At 42.3% G+C, this 12,359-nt stretch overlaps 1 protein-coding gene across 7 annotated transcripts in view; it reads right to left on the bottom strand.

The window, feature by feature from the left end:
- The window catches only part of ntng1a (netrin g1a), an 87,553-nt gene that overhangs the window by 22,043 nt on the left and 53,151 nt on the right, over positions 1 to 12,359 (bottom strand). For all 7 annotated transcript variants that reach the window (XM_031876695.1, XM_031876696.1, XM_031876697.1 and 4 more), the window contains exon 3: positions 6,915 to 7,087. In XM_031876695.1, the coding sequence (XP_031732555.1) occupies positions 6,915 to 7,087 (173 nt within the window). The remainder of the gene's footprint in view (positions 1 to 6,914; positions 7,088 to 12,359) is intronic.

Here is a 12,359-nt window from a genome sequence, read left to right as displayed (position 1 = left end):
GAGAGAGAGAGAGAGAGAGAGAGAGAGAGAGAGAGAGAGAGAGAGAGAGAGAGAGAGAGAACGCCAGCATGAAACAAAACCAAGAGATGGAGCAGGAACAGGCGGAGGCAGGAGAAGAAGAAGTAAAAGAAGAAGAAGAAGAACAAGGTTTTGTGGAAGAAGGGCAGAATGAGCAAACGAATGAGGGGCTGCAAGAGGAGGAAAAAAACAGGAAAAAAAGTGGGTAAAATGGAATTTCAAATAGCTGTGGAGAAAGGAATAAAAGCATAAATGAGTGGGTGTTGTGTGTGCGAAAGAGGGACAAGATGGAAGTAAAGCTATGTGCGTGCAGCAAATGTGTTTATGTGCATAGATGCATAAACACATGGCACTAAATGAATACACAGTCGAGCTGTGAGCCTGATGAAAAAAAAACTACTACTCACAAGGCTCCCTGTATTTAGAATTAGGAGCAACAACACTAAAATCATATCATATTTTAAATAACGCCTTCTTTTATCAAGCAATGGTAAGGTAAAAGAAAAACATCAAACATTTTGTTGAGATTGTAAATGGAATACATGTATTGATAAATAGGTAATGTGATTACATGTGTGCATTCGTTAGGAATGTACTACCCAGGGCTCATTAAACCGTTTTAATATCTATAGTGAATATATTAACAACTCATTTTTGAAGGCAGTTTGCTATGCTTGTGCAGCCCACACAATTTCAAGTCAAACATCACATCTCAGAGACCCATATACAGTAACGCTTGTTTGTCTTCACTCACTAAACAATGAGATTTATTCTACACTGGCATCATCAGTTCCTGTGGGATTTGGTCTTATCATTGAACTGTGTATAGAAACCTACTTCCTATGCACGAGAGTTAAGCCCTAACTTGTTTCTATATGTCTGCGCAAATGAGTGTGAGTGTCACATTTCCATGATCAGCACCTTTCAGTTGGACCAGAGGATTAATAATAAGTCTTTAGCATCTGGTAGCTCTGAAATGAATACACTAATTAGAGAACAACGGCAGAAAAAGTCAATATTATTTTGAATGTAATTTAAAATAATATTTTGCTGTTATTTTGTGACTGTGTTCTCCAGATATGACACGGATTCTTTTAATTTTCATCCGTGAGTAAGAACTGCGTTTTTTTCAGTCAGACGGTGGCAGGCCAATGTGGATCTTCTCTCCAGGCAGGGGATGAATCATTCCAGTGAAATCAACTGCATGTCCAGCCTTTGACTGCTTTGATCAAAGGAGATCCGTAAACGGCGAGGCTGGCTTCAGCTAAATCTGAACAAAGTGGCTCCTAATCCTGTCCTGACAAGGAAATCTACTCATTTTATCAAGCTGCAGATGGAACAAATGAAAAGCTTTCTGAACTAATTCATTTTTGATTTAGATTTTACGGAATACACTTATTTGAAAAATAAACAAATAGATAAATAAATACAGCTTCTTTTTCAAGACTATGTGATTTCAAACAAAATCACATGTTTGATTAAATTACCATTTCAAGTGTCTAAATACTGGCACAGAAAAACATTAGAAAAAGGAGATGACTGCAGGTGTTTGGTGGGATCATTTAGTATTGTTGACTTATTTCAGCCTTCATCCGAGTCTACTCTTGAACATTTACCAGGCTATCACCATGCAGCAAGGTCGCCCTCCTCTTATATAACTTATATATAACCGCTTATGTCACAATGTGCAGGCGAGTCACAACCTTCAACAGCTTCCCTCTGTCCTTCCTCATAATCCCTGCTTGTCTTTCGCTGGTGCCAATTTTTTTTCATTTGCAAATGAATAAAAAACATTACCCTAGTTGAGGTCAGAATGCAACTTTAATTGGATGAATTATTAAATTGGTAATCTGTAGAGGGATTTGAACATTTTCGATGAATAATGTATACTTTTCTGTGCATTCGGCAAATTAAAGTTCTCATTAGAAATCAGCAAGTCATGTAAAACTGCTCGAGCAGTTTTGAATTATGGAGCCCCCTGTTTCTGGATTAGCCTGCTGATGATTTCAGAGGAGACCAAACTCTTTTCCTTTGAAGGAATTTGTTCACAGTTTGGAAAATACATTTATTCGTTTTGTTGCCGAGTGTTGAGATGAGAAGTTTGATACCGTTCTTGTGTGAGCAAGCTAAATATTAAGTATAACATTAAATATAACAGCCAGGAGACAATTGTCTTAGTTTAGCCAAGAGACTGAAGCAGTGACTTGCTTGTCTGGTAAGCCTGATAACCTTAGTAAAGACAAGACTCTTGGTCATCTTCCTTTAGATAACACAACTTGTCCTTATAACACAGGCAAGAAATGACGTGTACATTTGTGAGCTTTAGACAGATTTAGCACAGTGTGGTGGTGCCATGTTAATGCTATAGGCAAGAGAACATAAAGGTGCTCTTTTATATTTTATACGTATTCCAAACGCAGCATTAGAGTCTTCTGCTTTATTACCTCCAAGGACCTCTCTTTAAAGTACCATGTATTTGTTAATTTGCAGGATATCTAATAACTACATGAGATGTTTCAATACCATTAGTTAGACTATGAGCTGAAGAAGAACTGATTGGGTATTTTAGTGGATAGAACCAACATGTGACCTTTTCTTAATGGAGCAATGCAAGGTAGGTCAGGTCAATTCAAGCTTCACTGCTACAAAAATGCTACCTGACAAGCCTCATAGCATATACCAACAACACCCTCCCACTTTGGCGGTCTATCTAAGCCGCAAAATCTCCCATCTCTCCCTCTGTCTTGTTAATGCTGCTGCTGCTGAGCCTGCTTCAGTATTGATGCTACCTGCTCTTACAGCCCAACCATCACCACAGCATGCGTTATTATGAATCCAAATGCTTTTTCTTGGCAAGACCCGCCCCTGCATCGCATTCAAGCGACAGGATTGGCCAGGCGTCGATGCTTGCTGAGGTATCGTGACTCTAACTCCTTGAGGTCAATGTCTAACCTCAACCGACCCTCTCTGCCTACATATCTCATGTAATCCTGCGGGGAGAGAGTAAGTTGCAGTCTAGGAACACGCATGCAACATCATTGCTTTCCAGTATCTGTTCTGTTCAGTGGCCATTAGTGCACACGTTCTGTCTGTGTGTGTGTGTGTGTGTCTGTATGCACTTGTTGGAGTTGAAGCTACTTGAAACCTTAATTTAAAGTAGACTTCCTGCTGATCTTATGGACATTCTGCACTTAAACTAAGCTAATCTCTTCTTTCAACATACTACACACACATACAGGTTGCAAACAAGTAGGCTACAATTCAAAATCCAGATTAAAGGGCATTTAAAGATTTTTCCCTTCAATATGATATTCAGGATACATTTTTACTATTTGAAATCAACTTTTCAAAGGCCACCCGTTACTGCCCCCCCCCCCCCCCCCCCTCCTCTACCGCTGGCTTCTATCTTCCTCGTGTCTTCAGCCCTACAGTGAAATGAACTGTCATGGTTAATTCTCAAACTGATCCCTCTCCCTCTGTCTCCACAGAGGGGGAAAGCGAGGACTGAGAGACGGGTGGGGGGCGAGAGACATAGATGGAGAGAGGGAAAACGAGAGAGACAGAGCCACCCCAGAAGGCTGAGTTAGCTGTGACAGAGAGTGATGCCCACCTCCCCTCCTTCTATCTCCACCATCCTTTTCTCTCTTCATCACTTTTTAAACCCTGTTCTTCTTCTTCCTCGTGCCATTCTCAGACCAAATACACCCCCCCCCCTCCTCTCCCTAACTCCACACCCCCTCCGGATGATGATTCATCGATCTCCTTATCGCATCAGACGTCTTGATGGGCATAGTAAAAAGAAATTAAATCTTAATTAAATTTTCATCTTTGACAAATTTGTCTCCAAAGAGCTGCCATATGCTCACTGGGTTTGGGGGGAAACATTGAGAGGGAAGGACACTTTCAGAATTAGAGTTGAATGGACTTGAAAATTACAAAACAGCACAAAGTGCATTTTTCTGTCAGCCTTGTGCATTCTTTTCTATTCAGGGGGGATCGCATTGCATTCTTATAGATTTTCACAGCGTTATTACATTATGGATTTGTTCCCCTCCAAGACAAAGTATAATAATGCACTTTATACTAAGACTGTTTTTCATCACTCGCAGGGCAAAGGGAGTATGGGTGTGTGTCCCTGTGCAGTAGTTCTGAATGTGTGTGTGTGAATGCTTTGAGGAGTGGAGGTCTGGATGAGCACCTGTGTGTGTGTGTGTGTGTGTGTGTGTGTGTGTGTGTGTCACCTTTTTTAATAATGTGCTGTCAATCTGGGCTCTGGGAATGGCCATTTCACTAACCCTTCCTAAGTCTCATAAACGCGGATCCTCTGGGAGGGAGAATAAGTCAAGGCCAAGAGTCCTCGAGCACCACAGAGAAAGGCAGAAATCACAGCGGATGCAATAAAGGGACTGGGCAGGATAAAACTTGGGCTTTCGAACGAATGCCAGCACATTTGAACTTATAGCACTGCTACTCTCCTCCCCACTGCTGCTGCTCATACCCAGGACTCACGACCCCTCGGTGTCACTGGGTACACCTTGGCCTCGCAAAGGTTTAGGTAACAAAACTACTTGTCAGGCTTCGGCTCCGGTTGAAATAGATATGTTTGTTACGTAACCTAAAGCCTGATAAATTTGAAATTAAGAGCTTATCTATTTTCTGCTAACGGTGCTAACAGCGCTAACAGTAACAGTGTTTACCTGAGGGGTAAATGAAAGTTGGGTGCTACGACGAGGCCGTCAGTCGGGACGGCGTTATCTGCTGTAACCGGCATATGAGATCAGTGCAGGGCGGCGGCCATGAACTAGCATGTGGGGCACACTCACATGCACTAACATGCACTACATTGAGAGGCCCGGCAATGTCAACAAAGCAGGGAGAAGCTCAGATTATAACACAAACAGAAGGAGAGCGACATCATTCTCGGCTCACTTCAGTGCCACTAAACTACCGTATGTAGGGAGCCCTGTGTGACACGGTGTCCTTGTTTTGTTCATACCCCAGGAAGAGCAGCTGTTGCTTTTTTCTACTGGGGATCCAAATAAATAATGAACAGCAAGACTTTGGGTGTGTGTTGGAGAGCGAGAACCTTGTGACAAAAAAAGAGGAAAAGGAGAATATAATAGATGCCAAATGTTGCATGGCTTGTCAAAAGCATTTCATTCCTTCCTCTAGTCAAAGCAAGTTTACCTGTAAAGCCCGAAATTAAGAAGGAAGGGCCTTATGTAAGTCTAATTTTGTTATATCTAACTTCTTTCTATGAAGTTTGCTCATACTCAGGATTTCTACGAGTCAAATTCAGCACCCCATCTTAACTGCACACAGTTGTCATAAATTGCTCGTTTCAACTTGATGAAAGCCAAATGTTCATGAGTGAGTGTAAACACAGAGCATAAACGCTCCTCTATTGCCACATAAGGGTTCCACGCTGCCAGACATCAGCAGACAAAAATGGAACATATTCTGTGGACCCAAAATAAATACTAATACAGGTTTATCACTTGCATGTACCACTGAAGAACAATGAGACGTACGGACGGACAACCCAAAAACATAATGCCTCCGGTCACAGCTCTCTCCGTCGCGGAGGCATTAAAAGGTAGGAGAATAAGAAAAAGGAAAAAGTGTAACATATTTGCACCGCCATGTCCCTCACAGTTTACATGCTGCGGCATGTCTGTAATATCACAGTTTCTCCAACCACAAACCTTCAGGATTGCAGTACAGATTGAGTCAGGAGAATAGAAGGAAATCACTAACACTACAAATTATATATAATCATATCATTGCTTTGTTTATCATAATATCATAATACCTCCTACTCATCAACGCAATGCTTATGTCTTTGTGTCTGCGGTTCACTTTCCCTTAAATACAGATAAATCAAAGTTGTAATTGAAAGATAGAGTGAACTGTACTGAACTGAACCATGACCCCCACACCCCGTTTGTACATACAGAGGAGAGAGAGTGCATGGTCCTTTCAGTCAAAGCACTGCCTTGATGTCGTGGGTGTTTTGTAAAGGATAGGAAGACGGTAACGATGAGTGAAGTCAGACACAGGTTATCTGCTGCTGCTGCCTCTGGGCTGCCTTTTCTTACATTTGTATTGATGTGCAGGTCAGGTAGGAGGACTCAGTGTCTCACAGCTGCAATAAACCCACTGCACCTACAGCACACTGCAAAATGCATTACTAATACATTTGCAGTTTTTGTGCATATTTAGTTGCTAATATGGGGCAGGGCTTTCCCTTGTATTAGCAATAGTTTTAGACACTGTAATTCAGAGTGTAGTTTTGATATATTTAGCATCTGTGCTGTTGTTGTAAGTGTGCACTTTCACTCTCAGCGACTTACAGTATGACGCGCCGACTCTGCTCTCTTTGCTAATGCAGGTTGCCCATATTCAACATTATTTGACACAATTTTGCAAATTGAATTCCAGCTAATATTGAGAGGATTTGCATGTCAAAACACCCCCGTTTTATAAGGCTATAATCGCAACATAGGACTACAGAACAGAGAAGAACACCCTGTTCACGCTGTCCACTGCGTGAACAGGATGGACACATTTGTTTCCACAGGACTTGATAAAGTCTCCCCACTGGCTTTGCTTCTCATTAAAACATTGTTAATTGCTTCACATTGCTTTGGAAGCTCACAACTCAACATCTCACTATTAACGTGGTGGTCGCCAGAACTCGCATATGTGACACACAGGATGCTGGTAATTGGGTTTTTAACTATTATCACTTTACCTTTGCTATTTTGATTTAAAATTTTCATGGGAACTCTCCAAAGGTTTGCGCTTGTAAGACCTAGACTAACACCTGCTGATCCATCCTTTTAATTACTCAGCTTGTGTTTGGTGAGTTTGTGTGTGTGTGTGTGTGTACTCACAGATATTAGCTGTGCCCTTGGGAATGGGCAGGTAGGAGCCAGCACTCCACGCTCGCCCCTGGTAACTCTTCTTACAGCGGCCACAGTCAGGTCCAGTGGAGTTGTGTTCACACTCGCAGCTCAACTTCTCTTTGTCATATACACAGCTGTTGGCGTGAAGGTTGCACTTGCACCTGTCAAAGAGGGAGACGGGTGGTTGGGGGGGAGGGGGAGCGGGATGGGGGTGTTGAAAGAGGACAACTGCGTCAACATGAGTGAATTTTCTGGCTCTGAATGAATTATTTTGTTGGACAATGCGGCTGAAGGGCAGCGTGTCCTTGACTAGCGGTGGCATTGGAACACAGTCAGAGCGGCTGAAACAGTTGCTTCTTCAACTTCAAGAGGAGCCGGTTCAAGGGAGACAGGCGGTTGCACGAACAAATCTGGCATCATTATTTCCTCCCTTGTCTTACCCCCCCTTCCCCCTCCCCCCACACTCGGGAAGGTAGTTCAGTTTTAATTGTCCCACTGGAGGATGCATAATTGCAGTAAGGTCACAGTCGATGGGCGGGGGAAGATCAGGAGGGAGAGAGGGACAAAGAGGTGCGAGAGGGAGGCTGAGGAAAACAAGCCAAGTTAAATTGTGGAACAAGCGCTGGGAGAAGGAAGGCACTCAGGCTTTTAGCCCTGCGAGGCGATGGAATAGCTCAGAGTTAGCCAGAGGGCGCAATGGAGCAACAGCACGGCTACGTTTGCTGTGACAAATTAATATGAGATGAGATCTCAGAAGCATACTTTCAGTATGGAAAGAGGGACTCCCTTAAGGTGCACTAAATCCTCCCTCACATCCTGCTCACCAGAACCTTCATTTAACAAGAAACTCAGCAAATTCATTTTCTGCTGTGGCTAGATGTGCATCGAGGGGATATCTATCTGTTCAATTAATTTATGATCCTCATGCAGCATAAAGTACTCAGAGGAATATGGAGAATTGTAAGACCTCTTTTTGTACACATTCTCAGTACCAACTCATCAAATACCGACACATGGTCAGCAGCCCTATGGTTCAAACTATGACGCTCTAGGTGCTCCTCTAACGTCAGTTTCTCTGTGTTGCATGCAAACAGTCTCTTTTCAAAATAAACTTAAACTAATAAACTTAGTTTTTAGGTTTACTTGGGCTATGAAACTGCGTGGTTAGAATTAGGAAAAAGTTGTGTTATAGGTTAAAATAAGTACTTTTGTTATGTAAAATAACATTGAGATGAAGTTTTGTCATAATGCATTTCAAGATATTAGTCAATAGAATAATAATCATCAGTACATGAATGATTAAATGTTCCCTTTTCTAGAAAAAAAAGATCAAAATGTCTAGATGTTCAGGTACTCTGTGATCGTGCTGGTGTCCTACTACTAGAGAGTTGAGACAAGAACCTGACTGGACTCTCTGACTGCTTGACATCTGACGCTGAAATGTGTTCCAATGCGCTCCCAAAACATCAAGACAAAGATGCTTAATTCTCAAAGATAACCCAAAGTGCACCATGAGTGACGATACAGTGCCAATGCCAACACTTGCTGCAACTCACAACAAAAACTGGCAATCTGACTTCTGCCACGCATGAGTCATCCTAAAATTATGCAGCAGTAGCTTTGTTTATTTTAAGATAAAATGCTGAGAGGCAGACCAAATAAAAAAACATGTTTTTATGGTAAAAACACTGGCAGCAATGGTTGCTAGAATTTAACAGGAATACATATGGTAGATCTTTGTCTTACCATTACAGTAAAATGATATTAGTACTACTGATTTTAAGGTCATTGTTGTGTAGAGTCTGACACCTGGTTGCGTTTTAGATCCTGTTCCAGGTTGACGAAATGTAAAAGAGACATCGCTCTTTAAAATCACTATGATCATGAGTGCACTTTGTGTGCTTTTTGGAATATCGTTTTTTTTCATGCTAATCAGCGCATTTGCTCTGATTTGGGGCATGCCGTATATGGAGGAAGTAGCTTATGAAACATAAGGTATGCAAAAGTAAGTAGGCTACACCTGCTTTTTCATCCTGCCAGATACATTTTTAATCATCACTTCATATCTCATGCTGCTCATGTCATTTCCAGGCTGTAGCTACAGGATGTGAACAGTAATACGGCTCACACTCACTACTGTAGTGTTTCTGCCTAACAAAATGCAATTTGGACAGCCCTTTGTATTTCAAATATTTTTTTCAAACCTTTATTTAACCAGAAAAGTCCCTTTGAGATACACTATGTCTTCTGCCAGGAAGTCCTGGTCAAGATGGGCAGCAGGTTAAAGTTCTTTTAAATATGCGAGTATGAGTACATATGAGCGGAAACTCGTTTTCATTGGAGTCTCTCAAGGAATCCACTTTGAGGAGCTCAACTGTGACATCCTCTTGTACACAGGACTAAATCTTCAGCAGTTTTCATAGTAATAGTCGACACTGAGACGTACAGTAGTGGAATTGATTGAGAAAAAGTGGCTGGAGTTGAGTCTGTGTCCATTAGTGGCTAAAAATCAAGCTAAGATCAGAATGGAGTCCCTGTTCAAAGAGCTTTCTTTCTTTCTGTGTTATAAAAAGTCTGCCTTTTTACTGTGCGTGTGTGTGTGTGTGTGTGTGTAAGATAAAGAGCGAGAGAGAGAGTAGTGGGAGGATGTGGTGAGAAACGACTTCACACGGAGCCCTTTGTGGTTTAACCTTCAGCTTCTTTTAACATCGGCAACATTTTAATCAGTATCCAGAAATGATAGCGCCGGCGGCATAATGATGGAGACCGCCAGAGAGGCCCTTAGGGTCTCATATCCACCAGTGTTGTTTTGCTGCCAATCAGCAGTGGCTCCTGAATGTGGACACTGGGGGGACACTCCCTTACTGCTGCACCAGCAACTACAGCTTCAGAGCAGGAGCCAAGTAAACGTGTATTTAACAGCATTTTAATAGCAAATTTCCTCCGGGGTTCCCTGTGCATCGTGTTGTGTCTTCATTTCATGTTGGGCCCGCTTCACTTTGAAAGCTTTGTGGGTGGTCTCCTCCTGACTTGCCATCAGCCTTTGTATCATTCTCTTCTCCATCCACCTATTAGTCTGTCACTGTTAACTCCAGTATCTCCCGTTAATAAATATTCATGGAGCTCAGGCATCTTTGTTTTTGTGTGGTGCTCTCAAAGTGATATTGCTTGAGGCATTATTGAGAGAGCCCGCCACCGCCTGTGAGCTAAAGGTCCTGATATGTATTCATAAAATTACCCATGAGGCAATGAGCTGAATTTGCTAGACTGGCAAAAGAAAAAAAAATTAGAGGGGAAAAAAAAAGTTTTGATTCCATTTTGTCTGGGGGAAGGTAGCAAACATTCTGATATCTGACAAGAGTTTAAAGTTCTCCTTGAAATGTGGGAGACAGAAGATATTGTTGGGCTCAAATGTATTATTGTTCTTCATCCTGGTGGAAATGCGAGGCCGTTGAGACTTTAGCTTACCTGGAGCAGTGTGTCTATGACCTCTGCAGTAATGGGATTCTGATTGACACCATGGGTGCACACGGCATATTGCGCCTTTCCTTGTGATGAGGCCAGCAACAAAAACAGAGCGACACAATGTCCTGTTTCTCAGAGAAAAATTCCTCTCAATCACTCCAGCCATTATCTACATGATTCCATTCAGCCGAGTTCATTCCCCGGCATTGCTCCATTTCGCTCGCTGCGGCTTCAAAGCCAAGAGTATCAGCCACTAATTGATAGTAATTATCCATAATCCAAGCCTACAACATCCCCGACGCACAAAGCTGCTGATCTCAACAAATTGAGCAGACTAAACTCAACATGGTCCTTAAGTGGGTTAACTAAGTGAAGCAATTCAATTTCAATCTAACGCCCAGGTGTTTTCATACGCCAGCCAATTGGGTCAAACACTTTGTTCATAAACACTTTTTTTTAAGCTGGTGGAGGGCGGGTGGTTTCAGAGAACAGGCAGAATGATGAAAATGAAATAGAAACAGGAGTGGCTGTTAAAAATGCCTTGAGGTGTGTTTGTGAGTGTGTGTTTGTGTGTCTGTATGTGTGAGACATACACAAAATGAAATTGAATGTACAATATATTTCCCCCACCTGGTCTCCCCAAACTGTCCCCATATGGAAGGCGAGTCCCGACAATGTGACTGTGTACACAGATTTGTGTCCCCGCAAGACGGGTAAAATACACCCACTCACACACGCACGCACACACCCCTCTAGCGATATGGCGCTTACCCATTGACATGGAGCTTGCAGCTGACTTCTGTATTGGCTTAAAACAGATCAGCCTCTCTGCTAACGTGTTACCTGCTAATTGCATCCTCTACCTCTCTCCCCCTCCCCGGGCCTGCAGTGCATTGTGGGAAGTGGAAGGAGGGAGATATCTGCACCAGCTCTCCCAGGATGGATCTCAGACCCCAAAGTCCCCCTAATTATACCCTTCTTTGCCAGCCCTCCTTCTCCTCTCACTAGAAAGTGGGCAGTTAGAGAAAAGCGGAGGCTGTTAGAAAATCACAGCACAATTTCTGTATTAGTCGTCTCTTCAATGTTTTCTTTCCACTTAAAGGTTCGAGAAAAACATTTACAGAGCTACTGCATGAAGAGACATATTATTTACTGAACACATATGCAGTTCAACTTATATAAGATTACAGATATTGCTGAAGAATTTACATGTATAATTTACTCAGTAAACAGTTCAGTGTATCTATAGCTTAGCACTATCAACAGTTGGTACATTGGCTGTTTTGGGTGAATATTGTGAGACAGTAAAATGTGTCCGTCTGAACACAGTTACAGTTGACACTTTTACAGCCATGACAACGCTGGCAGGCAGACCCTCTTGAGTATTAAGCAATCATACGGGAACATCTCAATCCTTTGTATCCTTCACATGTTGGTCTGGTAAGGCTGCTTGTAACAACTGGAACTGATGGCAGAAAAAAGAAAAAGAAAAAGCAAGAAAGATCACTAAGGTTAAATTGCAGCACTTATAATATTTTAATGATTGTTTCCACGAGCTGATGAGTTGGTTCTTGTTTCAATTATATGTTACTCAAAATATTTCACTATAAATCTAAAAAATAATCCTGCAAAACTAAACATGTAAACATCTCCTGTTCCCCACGTTGAGGTAAATGTGCCATCTGCCGGCATCAATCCGTCCGGGCCATCCATCTATTGAATCCTCAGCATTACTAATGTATGCAGTTGGACATGCTATCCAAGCAGGAGTCAATCAGGAGGTCTTTACTGCCTGTGACATGCCAAGCCTGTTCAATAGAATCGACATGCTGGGCCTCACTGATACTGCTCTCGGCTAAAGACTATTGGCTGTGGACTCGGCGACAGAAAGTGCACTGCAGAGGAGAGAGAGAGAGAAAGTGAGAGAGAGAGAGAGAGAGAGAGAGAGAGAGAGAGAGAGAGAGAGAG

This window comes from Anarrhichthys ocellatus, unplaced genomic scaffold, assembly GCF_004355925.1.
Source record: "Anarrhichthys ocellatus isolate YVR2014 unplaced genomic scaffold, GSC_Weel_1.0 scaffold113, whole genome shotgun sequence".
Taxonomy (NCBI): domain Eukaryota; kingdom Metazoa; phylum Chordata; class Actinopteri; order Perciformes; family Anarhichadidae; genus Anarrhichthys; species Anarrhichthys ocellatus.
Note: the sequence above shows the minus strand (reverse complement) of the source record. Positions and strands in the feature narration are given on the sequence as shown.